This window comes from Triturus cristatus, chromosome 10, assembly GCF_964204655.1.
Source record: "Triturus cristatus chromosome 10, aTriCri1.1, whole genome shotgun sequence".
Lineage (NCBI taxonomy): Eukaryota > Metazoa > Chordata > Amphibia > Caudata > Salamandridae > Triturus > Triturus cristatus.
In genome coordinates this window covers 379,329,298-379,341,471 of record NC_140593.1, presented here as the reverse complement: position 1 = coordinate 379,341,471, position 12,174 = coordinate 379,329,298, and the positions used below count along the sequence as shown (strand labels likewise).

Here is a 12,174-nt window from a genome sequence, read left to right as displayed (position 1 = left end):
AGTGGAGGAAGCCTGTGGCCGGGGGTGTTGCGAGGGTGCATGAAGAGGAAAAGGGGACTACGGGCAGGCACTGTGTGATCCACTGTCTGGGGAAGGGAAACTTACTTAGGTTGGGGCAGAGGGGCTTGCCAGGGTGCAGAGGTGCAGCAACCTGGACCTTCTTAACATGAAGGTTATGATGTGAGTGGTGGTGGCCGCCGTTTCTCGGGTTCCATTGTGGGGCCAGCGGAGAGAGGGAGGGGCCATTGGGCGACCGTGTGTTTTCGATCAGCAGTGTGGAGGGTCGGGTAGAGTGGTGTGCATCTGACTGACCTGACCCAGCTAGAGCTCAAGAGTGAGATGTCGCTTCAGCAGAGGCAGAGGACTTTAGAGGGGACCGGGATTTGTCCCTCAAGTGTGGTTCCTTGTGGGTTAAGCTTGGCTTGCGGGGGCCCCCAACCACTGTCTGGTGACTTTCTCCAGCCACTGGCGTTGGCCCCCAGCGGGCCAGCCAGTCTAAGTAAAGGCACAATGTCAGTAGGACACATGTCGGGAACCAAGTCCTTATCAGTCATCATAGCTTCATCCAGATACCCCTCAAGTTGACCATGATCGTGGAATTCCGTTGTTTTGTTATCATGGGTGAACAGCATAAGTGCAGGATGCAGGAGACCACAGCGAATGCGATGTTGGCGAAGACGGGGTCGCAGCTGGAGAAATTGTCTGCGGGTGGCCTGTGTTCTTGGGGTAAAGTCTTGGGACAGGAAAATCTTATGCCCTTCATGATGAAAGGGACCATTCTTTTTCGCCGCCTGTATCACTTGCCTGGCCTTTTGTTGTCTCAGGAAGCATGCTGATGGTCTTCCCCGTACTGTCATTGAGCTGTGGTCTGCGCTGACGGATCTTGTGAATCCTCCTGGACTCCAAGAGAGGGCTAAAGGACAGGCTGGTGAGGGCCATCTGGAAGTGTGCCAAGAAACCCATGTTGTAGTCTCCTTCTAGCTTTTCCAGCACACCTGAAATCTGAATGTTGTCCCAGTGGGACTGGTCTTCCACCACTACAATTTTCTTCTGGCGGTGGCAATGATCTTGTTCCCAGTTGATCGAGGCTGCTAATTTTACATTGATCTTGTCTAGGTGGGATTCAGCCATGGTTAGCTGGCATTGAAGGAGGCAATGTCTTGCTGAATGCTTTGCATGTCTGCTGAAGTTTTGGAGGTTTTTTCCGCCACTTCCATGAGTGTGATTTTAAGAGTTCCATGTTCCCTCAGAATGACCTCTTCAGGGCAGTCTAAGGAAGAGTCTACATCCTTATCCAGCTTAGGCTGATTCCCAGTTGCCGCCTCCGTGAACAGGAGATACCTAGTGGACTTTGACATGGCGGGGAAGGCCAAGTGATCAGGGATGATCAAAATACAAGACTCCGCAGGAAGGAGGATGTGGGACCAAGTTGGTGACCCAGTATAAGTCTGTAGATGAGCACAAGCATGGTGGTGCACAGTGCTTAAGTGAAACTGGCATGGCGGTGCCCCTGGGTCTCGTCTCAGAGGTGGGGAAGGATCAGCACCCCATGGGGTGGGGGATGCTCCCTCCAGACCCTTGAACACGATGGCACCAGCACTCCCCTTTGTACCTGGCAGTTGGCCGCGCCACTGCTTCTCTCAGTTCCTCGAGGTGGTGTAGGAGCTGGCAGCCAGGACCCCCTGCGGGGCAAGGAAGAGCAGGCTGCGATGTCTGCAGGGCAACACTCCAGAGGAGAGGGGGGGGCCTAGGTAGCCTGGGAAAGACCAAACAGGGGAATGTGTAGGGTCCACGGCTTGTTGACAGTCATCTCTGTCCCCTCATCTCCGGTAGGGCGAAGGTAAGCTTTAGGCCAGTGGGGGCTGGTGCTCCAACATGGGTCTTCACCGCTGTAAAGGAGATAGCTGCGGGCTGAGGGCATTCATGCCCTGACTGGGGCTGCAAGGGCAAGAAGATGTGTTGATCACTGCTGCTGCTGGGTCCCGCACTCTCCGTCTGCAGTAGGGAGGGTGTTGTTACAGCCCAGGCCCATCGCGGGTCTCCGCATTCTTGAGGCCACTATCCGTGTTATAGGGCATGGTCCTGAGACGTGCTGTAGGCGGTGCTGTTGCACCAGGTCTCTTCTGGCCCTTGGACAGCCCAGCTTTCTACCGCTGTCCTCTGGTGACCGGGTTGGGGAGATGTCTGCTCCAAAGCTGCTGTGCAGGCGACAGAACCGTGGGAGGATGCCGGTAGGCCCAGTCGTGGGCTCCAGGATCCCAAGGTCTGCAACTTGCATGCCCCATTGACCTGTTCTCTGGCTCCCACAAGCAGGGGCAGCCCTCGCCTATTTCAGGCTACTGCACCACTGGATGATGATCGGAAGGGGACCGGTCGCTCCATTCTGGCGGGAGCTCAATTAATGAGCTACTATCTTGCCCAGACGTCAGGCTCCGCCTCAGTTAGATTTTCTAAAGACCAGAAGCTCCGGAGACTTGTATTACCACAATCCAGAAGTCAATAGGAAAGAAAAGAACGTTCACAACTTTCTGTCTCATTATGTAAATAGTATGCATCATACACATTGTTTATAGTAAGACTCCCTATCCTGTTGTTAAGCAGTAGTAATTCTTTCTCAATTGCATACCGTCCGATTTCCTTTGTCTAAGTAGTTCTTTAGAAGCAAGCATTGAAAGACAGTTGGAAAGTGATGACAATCCCATTCTGATTTTCCACCTTCAGAGCCCAGTTGGGAAATGAGAATTACACTTAGAAGTGATAAATAACCTCCAAAATATGGACTAGAATATGTTGCAAGTGGAAAGGAATACATAATGAAATACTTTAAAAATGTATAATAACAGTAACATGTAATCTACAGTTGAACTTCTCTGCTCCAGTGCTTTTAAGAACTCCTTGAGCTTTATAAACTTGGTTTAACTGAAAATGAATCAGTTTAGAAACATCACACCCAACCTTAACTTGAGGATAGCAAGACAGCTAAGATCTTTTGGCACTCACCAGAAATCACAGCATCAACACAGGCCATCTCCAAGCATTACATTGAATGGATGCTGAATGTCTGGAGATTAACGCTATAAGAAAGGTCAGACTAAATTCAACAACCACAAAAACCCTAAGCGTGGTAGTCGTTGAACGAATAAAATCATAAAAAAGTGGAAGCCTAGCAAAGAAAGTGAAAGAATTTGGAGGTGTCAAAGAACTATGACTCCCAACGTTTCTGAAAATTGGTTGCCGGGGTCTTACTTTAAAATGAGTCTGCCTCTGAACATGTCCTTCCAGATGCTTGGCCTGATCACTTTAGCCTGCTCTGTAATCATGCTCAAAATGAGGCACAAGTTCACCAGTCTCAGCACAAAACTATCAAATGATATAGGCTCCCATTGAGGCAAGGAAGAAGAAATCCAGCACTAGTTTCAATAAGAACTATAGTAGAGATGATCTCTGCAGTGAAGGATAAAAAAAGAGCCTGTTCCTAACTTACAAACAAACACTTTTTGAGGTGCCTGGTTCAATATTATTGTTTATTAGCTTACAGGGAAATGCAAACTTTATTTTGCTATGTATGTACTTCATACATAATGTGCATGCTTCACTCATTATAAATTAAAAGTAATCTCTTTAAAATATAATAATGTGTCTAAAGATTAAAACAACAAAATATTGTCCTATTACCACTGCTGTGAATGATTCTTGCTGCAAAAGCTCCACATTTTCATTAGTCTCCAGCATGTCTTTAAGGATTAGTAGTTCAACACAACTTTCTTGTACTTAACAGTGTAATCAATTGTAAAACAACTTTACCAGTCTGTGCACTTGGGTTACTTGTGTTCCATCCTAAACACAATTTCATGGCCTCTTCACAAGTAGTTACTTGGTGCTTTTTTAAGATAAGCCCAGAAAACCTTTTCTTAGATACATAAGGCCTTGAAGGATGGTATTGATTTGAGCAATGTTTTGGCTAGTTGACATAATCTGAATAAGTATATCTGAGTTTCTTGCCCTGTGAAGTGTAGGCATAACACAATAGATTAATTTGTTCAAGCGGAACCTTCAGTCTAACATTCAAGAACAAATACTCTTCAGGAGTCAAAGAACCATAACCTTCTCTTGGGAGTGAGCAGATTTTAAGTTTCAAAATCTATTTTTATCATAATTAAAGCTTTGATGATACATTTATTTTGTTTTACTATCATTTAACTAATTTATCACTGTAATCAGTATTCCAGTCTGATAGCAAACTATAGTTCGACAAACCTCTATTGTAATCAAGCCTTGTACGAGTTTTAATTCCCTCAAACTCCTTTCAGATGAAAGCAGCTAAAGCGTTGATAGTGCTGGATCCACATTTATTTACGTACTTAATTAAGACCCATCCACTTGCTTAGAGAATGTGTGAATGCCCAATCCCAATTCAAGCCTCTCAAAGCATTGGGGGAATGAAAGGATTGCTGAACAGTAATTTCTGTACTCTGTTGCATTGCACATGATAAAATTTTGTGCAAAGGCAAATGTACAATATAGTAGCGATCTTTGCTTCCAAGACTTTCAAACGTAGTCGATTTTCATTATACTGACATCAAGTGTGCAGCAGTCTCTGCAGTCAAATGGGTATCTGATGAAATACATTTAGGTCATTTACATATGCTAAAATACAGATCTGAGTGATTCGTACATGAGTCTCTCCAACCCTACATTAAAGTCCAGATTTCTGAGTAAAACTGCATATTCTAAGAATAACAAATCAATTACCAGTTTTATTAATATCTTCCACAGTACAGATGTGCCTACACAAGTGCCAGCCTCTCTGTAGTCAACAAAACAGTGCAGCTTCTGAAGGGCAGACATGTAATAGATTGACTTAGAAAATAAAACTGTCTGTGGTTGACATGCCCTTGAGAAATCTGGTTTGAATCAATCCCTTTTTGCTTCAGTTCAATCTTCCTGCTCTAATAAAAGGGCTTTTGATAAGTTTGTCACCAAAAGGTAGGAATTAGTTTCATTAATACAACAGGAATCCCATTCGGACAGGGTGATTTGGAATGTCTTGCTTACTTTATTAGCGCTTCCAGATCCTTGACCATCCAGTATTAAAAAAGGCACCTTCACATGAAATCTCAAAGGCAATTTGAGATTTACTACCACAGAAAGATATCTGATCGTACCACACTGCTTGGGTGATATTGTTATTGAGTTCTTTCGGTTATGGTTTTAGTGATCTGGTGCTGACTGATTTCCCAAACCCTTGGATAGCTTTTCGTTTGAGGACTTCGGACATGACTGCCCATTGGTGCTACTAGTGTCAGAATCACTCGCATGTTAAATGGTGGGCTCCAGCACTTTACCAGCTATTCTTGGTGTCAGTTTACTACCATACATCAGGACACAAAAACATTACCATTCACATTTATGAAAACGGAAACATGATTGTTCAAAGCTAAAACACACCAAATGCTTGATCATGCAAAGGGCAAAATATTTACATAGGCATTTACATAGATGTTTACAAAGATTATCTGAAAAGATGCACAAAAGTAATTGGAGGTCAATAAAGCCTCCATTTTGCAATGTTTCATACCAAAACTACTGTATACAATAAAATCTAGAACAAAACTACTTTATGCAGTAAAACCTAGAAAAATCTTAGTTGGAATTACTTTTCATCTTACAAAGTGCATCCAGGAATTCAGCCATTGAAGCAGGATATAACACTCATGAACAGTTGACTGGTGTGAAGCAAGGATGCCTTTCAGTGCTTCCCAGCATTTACCTGAGTGACCTATCAAAAATACTGACTAGCGCTCCTTGGAATTTCTCAAAAATAAACTTGAAAATTGCAATGCTTCTACACAGAGATTACCCTGACCTAACTAATAGAGTTCCCTGCAGTGCCTTCTGACTCCTGCAGAAACAGAAATTAGAATAATAACTATATAACGATCAAATAAGGAAAAAGTTAAGAAAATGGCATTGAGAATTCTGAACTGCAAAACTGCAAAAATAAAAAAGTAAAATACAAACTACTGAAGAAAGTCAGTTCCTTCACATATGTGCAGGCTTAACTTTATGTTCTCCAGCACCTGTTCACTTTCAATAGCCATAACTAAGGCTCAGATTTGTAATGAAGAGAATTGGTTGAAAATTTCCCCTTTCTTTTTGTACAGGTAGATTCACTCACTTTGCAATAATAATGAAGGCAAAAGTGGACTCTGTATTATCAAACATAGCTGAGCTGTCGGCTTTTGAAAACTATCTAAAAATGCTGATTCTCCAAAAGCACAGTGTGAAGGAAACTGTCATATCTCCCCAAGTCAACTCCTACACTGACCCTGACAGCAGAACGTGGGCGTCAGCAGATCAAGCTACAGTGACACTCTATTAGCTTAAGGCATGCTTTCAAAAGAACTTGCTGTGAGAGTGGGAATTTTAATTGACAAGTGTACAATGGAGCAAGTTGACTCCCAGACGTTAAGCTTCTTTACAGCATATATAAAAGAGGAAGCCATGTGCATGAACCTGCAGATCAATTAGTTCATTTAAACAAACAATGGTGATTAATTCATTCAAACTAAGAAGATCTTAAATAAAACCTTTGATACTACAGGATGTTTGGACGGGTAAGAGCAAATTAAAAAGCCTCCAGGAGAATCGGAGTGTAACCGATGTGCTACTGAAGGAACTTCAGCGATATCTGTCTCTCACCTTTGAGTACCCCAAACACAGGAAAGGCTTTACTCTAGCAGGATCCACCATTATCCAAACCTTAGCCTAAACCAAAACAAAAATTATTAATAGAAGAGAAGTGCAAATGGACTAGCCTTCAAGGAGAGAATTTGCAAAATGTTCTATACTTCTTGGTGAGTAAGTGACTGCCTTTTTGTAGGACATCCGATGACGAGAAATTAAACTGTCTTTGAAGTGGCTCTACACTACAACTGATATATTTTTAATAGACAGACATAAGAAATTCATTAAGTATAATGATGCAGAAAAAAGTAATCTGTAAACAAGGGCTGATCGACAAAGGGAACAGTGACCAACATTTTGGAGAAAAGTCTAAAAAACGCAAAATGATTTGTCCATCAGTGAATCCCACCAAAAACACAAAAACAAAGGTCATGCCTTTTATGTCAAAAACATGTTTTGCACAAGTAGAGGCGTTATCTTAATGGAGCAGAACACTATTTTTGTGAGTGGCTCATAGTCCATGCAGAATTTGTGTGCGCTATTTTCAAACCAATGTGCTAGTAAGTTAGATTATATAGAATATGACTAACTCTGGTCATGATTGTTTAAAGATATCGCAACCTACATCCATTCAAGATGCATTGTTTAAAGAGTATAGTGTTTATTTTGAGCTTCAGCCCAAACAGATGTCTACAAATATCTTCTTTAACTCAAGGCAAAACTGTATTATGTTATTTTATCTGATGCCACAGTCTCATTATCGTTGTTACAATGATCAGATTTCATAGCATGCAAGGTGTTTCCCCATTCCGTTTTCTTCTTTCAGTTGTATAATGTTGTTAACCAACTAAAGGGCCATTTATCTCTGTTTTACCCAAGAGCAATTTCTCACCTATGATTTGACCGTTCACCCTCTTGAATCAATACATTTACTTAACTCATAGCAAGGATTGTGGCATTTTCTTGCTACCTGTTTATTCAACCACTACATTTATTTAAATCCGCTCTCAATGAAGGCCCAAATAGATTTTTAAGTTAAATAGAGCACCCATTGGTGTCAACTAAAGACTGATATGCACTTGATATATTTGGGAAGTTTTTTTTTATTAACTTAAATTTCCTTTTCATTTGTATTAGAGAATGCTTCTTTACCTCTGTTAGGGAGAAAAGCGATACTAAAAGTGTCTGTTTAGATAACAGTCCAAACAAACTTTGGAGCAAACCTAACTTTCCAAACAGTATATACATAAAATCATTAATTGTACCAGCCTTGGTGTGTTGTCCAAAGGCATGCAAGCATTTCAAGGTAAACCCAAGTTCCTGTATTTCAGAGGTAAAACTGTTTCTGTTTTATTTGGATATGGCATCATAGACCACGTGTGTCTCCTCGACCAATCCTGCATGTTGCATAAGTTCCAATTGTCATTGAAAAGCCAGGCATGACTGAATGCGTTACTCATTACATGGGTCTACATGGCAGCTAGGAATCTGTACATGACCACTTTTCTAAGGTTTTAGTAAGTCTTGCAAGATGGGTGACCTTTTTAGGTCCTACTTCTAGACCAGAGGCACTCATTGGTAAAAGTTATTTGACTTTGCCCTCATGGTTACATGACTTTTATTGCACCACCTAGTTCGAAGGATGCACTTGCTATTCAGTTCAACATTTTTTAAATTTCAATGAAGGTCCCATGATGAAGAGAGAAAATATACTACTTTACTACACTCCTAATTGCCATTCATTTATATTTTTTCAATTGTCTGCTAAACTAGGAGAGCCAGACTTTGTAGTGTGGTTCTGACAGGGTTTTGTGGAGTGGGAACTTGTGCTATCTGGTAGTATGGATGTGAGTTGGTATATTTGATTTGGTTGAGCAGGACAAGTATGATGCATGTTTGGTGGCTGTAATATGGCAGTTTATTGCGTCTTTGGGAACAGTTGTTGACTGTGTAACTGTCTGTGACTGTAATATGGCAATTTATTGGGTCTGTGGGAACATTGGTTGGCTGTGTAACTGTCTGTATATATAGCAAATGGGTGTTTGTCCTTTAAGTTAGGTAGTGTATGTTGGTGAATTTTTTGTGTGGGTTGATGTAATGTGGCAGGGTTGACTTGTTATGTGTGTGTGTTTCATGTAGCATGTAATGCTTGCATTTGGCCTGTATTATTTCTTGTACCTTCCGCCACATATTCTGTGTTTCTCATGCATGTTACTCATAAACCTAGAAGAGAACTGATTATCCAGTGAAATGTCTTGCTGTTTAATTATTCTGATTGCCTGCTAACAATTTGGATTATTGTTGCAGGTTCATTTGAAAAATACAGAAATCGAAAACACAAAGTTGATTACAGAGGTTCAGACACTAAAGACTATGGATGCTAATAGAGAAAATATGATAACTCACTACAAAGAGGAGGTTGGCAGACTCCAAATGTGCATGGCTGACAAGGAAAAGCTTCAGAGAGACATAATACTGAATTCTTCAAACAAGGTAATGTAGGTATAACAACACCTGCTATCATCATGATCTTTCTGGATACTTTACAGCATTTTTTGCACATGACTTGCAACATGGTTGGGTTCCAATATTGTGACATCGTTTTTACAACACTGCCAGCATTATCTAATGTGAAAAGAGAGCAAGGTGTGTATATTGTACTGCAGTAGTATTCAACTCCTAATTGTATATTACGGACTCCCCACATTCGCTTAAGGGCTTTATTATTGAATCCAACATTCTGAGTTCAGTTCAATTGCTTATTGCTGGACACAAGATGAAGAAGAGGCCATGCTTCCCTTGGATTTAATTAGTGTGCTGCTAGAGAAAGTGTTTTTATTTCATACTCTTCCAGTCATCACAGCCTCCTTATATCAAATCATTCCGGGCCATTACTTCAGTTGGCTATGCTCATGCTGTGAGACCTATTATTGAACTTGTAGCAGAATGGATCAGGAGACACATCGTAAATAAAAGGTATCATTGTGGGTCCAGCTATTAGTCATGTCCGTTAAAAAGCAGAACACCAAAGTGTGGTTCAATTAAGGCTTCCAGGCCAGCAAGTCTCAATTTCCACCATCGTGCTGATTAGTTTATGAGCTTGCAGGTGTGGTCTTTAAAACCGCCCTAATGAGATTGTTCTCCTCTAATGTCTTCCTAAATCTAGTGCACACATCCCAGAATCCAGCTGCAAAAGGGCTCAGTTTTGATGTTATCCTGCAATAATCCCCCGTCAAACTATTATTTAACCCCTTCGATGCTGCGCAGATTCCGCCGCAGTGCTGACGGAATCTTGCGCGGGCGTGGTCATGACGGAATGGTTCCGTCATGAGCACAGCTCAACCGTGGGTCATGACGGAACCATTCCGTCATGAGCACCGAAGGGGTTAATAAATATTTAGAGTTGCACCTAAATACTCTCCAAAATTGAATACTTAACAGTTTTCCTTTTGTGTTAATTTTTCTTTTAATCATAGTTCACGTATCCAGTCAATGCATTTCTTTCCCAGCATCAGGACCTCTTCAGGGCTATTTTAAACTCCTGTATCAGCTATGATTCATATTTCTTCATCAAAACCTCAGATATCTATAGTATTGTTTTTACCCACTTCCAGTCAGTATCAATATTTCAAAACATTGCCAGTTACCAAATTTGTTCTATACAGGTTATTGTTAGCCTTATTTACAGCTTGGATACACATGTAGGTGGTATTCCACCACCATGGGATCGAACACCTACCCACTTTTTTATGCAAGGAGTGTAGTCCAGCGAAGGCAGTCTACTCGACCTTATTCTGTTGCTCAAGTAGATTTACTAGGCATCAAGGTATTTCTTTTGCACCATCAAACACTTCAGTGTCCTTAGAAAACAAGCAAGGAAGTGGCTTGTCTGTCCTGCTATTGTTGTTCGAAATAGATCTATGGAGCCCGATGCTAAGCTATCGCATCTCCTTGGTCTTTGTCTGGTGGAACTCAAAACATAGGGATGAACAAGGTTCCTAAACTTCCTCATGAACCATGTGCGGGTCCCCACGCCAGTGGTGTCAGATTGGATCATAAGCAAATTGGGACCATAACACATTAGATAGTTCAGCACATAAGTATCCTGCATGGGCAGACGTGATGACTTTCTCACAGTTGCCATATTTCTGAAATGTTAAGGTTGAATTTTGTGTCCTTGTCCACTTCACCTTATTCTAAAAGGGATTCACAAACTCTAGCAAAGCATCCCATGCAAATGGTACAGAGTTCTGCTTTGTACATCAGACAGATCTGGTTCTCCAATTTCTTGTTCTTGGTAGTGGTCTGATCCTGCAACACAGTGGGTATGAATCTTTCTTTGCCAGTGCAATCTACTTTTTAAATGTTTCCTTACTGATGCTCTACAATACACCCACCTAAACATTGTCGCCGACCACGTAGTAATCATGCAAACAATATTAAACAGTTTTGCTTTACTTTTTATATTGTGCATTGAGACAAAGTAACCAGTCCTTCCCCCACCTCTGCTACAATTGCTCTCTAATATGAATTCGCCATTAATACTAAAGGTGATGTTTACTCATTTTTTTGTACAGTGATTTCCGCTGTGCTTTGATGTATTTGGACATTTTTTTTTGTTTCTTTCACATTTCCCTTTTTAAGAAGAGAGCATGCATACAAGGTTGGACTGGCCTATGGGTCACTCTGCAGTGGCAGAATGGTGGGTCTGATAGGTCAATGTATCAGCCACTTTTTAAAAAAAATTGTGGGCTTGTTTTATGTTCTGGTGGGACATTTGTTTTCCTCTTAATTACACTAACACTGCCGGCAGCAATCGCAAATGGCATGTACTCTCTCATACCTTGAAAACACCTATAGAGTGTGTTTTTACAAGTTTAAGACTTCCCAGATTTGTAAATGTGGGCCATGTTTTAGCTGTCTGATCTGGTAATAGAGGCCACCTTTATTTTGGTGCCTGGGCCTGTTGTCTGTCTCAGTCTGACAATGCATTCATTGCAGGATCTTGAAAATTATTACTGTTATATTGGCTAAACTACCTTGCAAATCAGTGCTTTCTAGTAACATTATTAGGGTTCCTGGAAGACTGTATTTTTATTTACTGTGGTCTCAACCCAATGAATGAAAGCTTCAGTCAGGATCTACTTCTGAGCAGTGTATTTGATATCTGATAGAGACTTCTAGCTGCAGATCCTCACCTTAGAATATTCCCCAGGCTGGATCTGCAAACCTCTTGAGCAGTACCTATTCATGCCGGTATTTGGTGCCGAATGGCTCTACGTCTACGCTGGATGTGACGTGTAAAGTGTCTATGTAGGCGTCACACCAGACCGCTGGACTCAGTTCCTCTCTTTCCGTGCCATCAGCGCGGATCGGGAAGAGATACCTCTGTCATTTTTTTACCACATTTTTAACATTTTGTTAACCGTTTTGAGCCTTTTTGCTACTAGTGTGACTTAGGAATGTCCTCTAGGAACCTGTGGGGTT

The 12,174-nt window shown here is 41.6% G+C and overlaps 1 protein-coding gene across 12 annotated transcripts in view; it reads left to right on the top strand.

Moving 5' to 3' along the window:
* TAX1BP1 (Tax1 binding protein 1) overlaps window positions 1-12,174 on the top strand; it is a 712,600-nt gene that overhangs the window by 362,253 nt on the left and 338,173 nt on the right. For all 12 annotated transcript variants that reach the window (XM_085631620.1, XM_085631618.1, XM_085631616.1 and 9 more), the window contains one exon: window positions 8,995-9,180. In XM_085631620.1, the coding sequence (XP_085487746.1) occupies window positions 8,995-9,180 (186 nt within the window). The remainder of the gene's footprint in view (window positions 1-8,994; window positions 9,181-12,174) is intronic.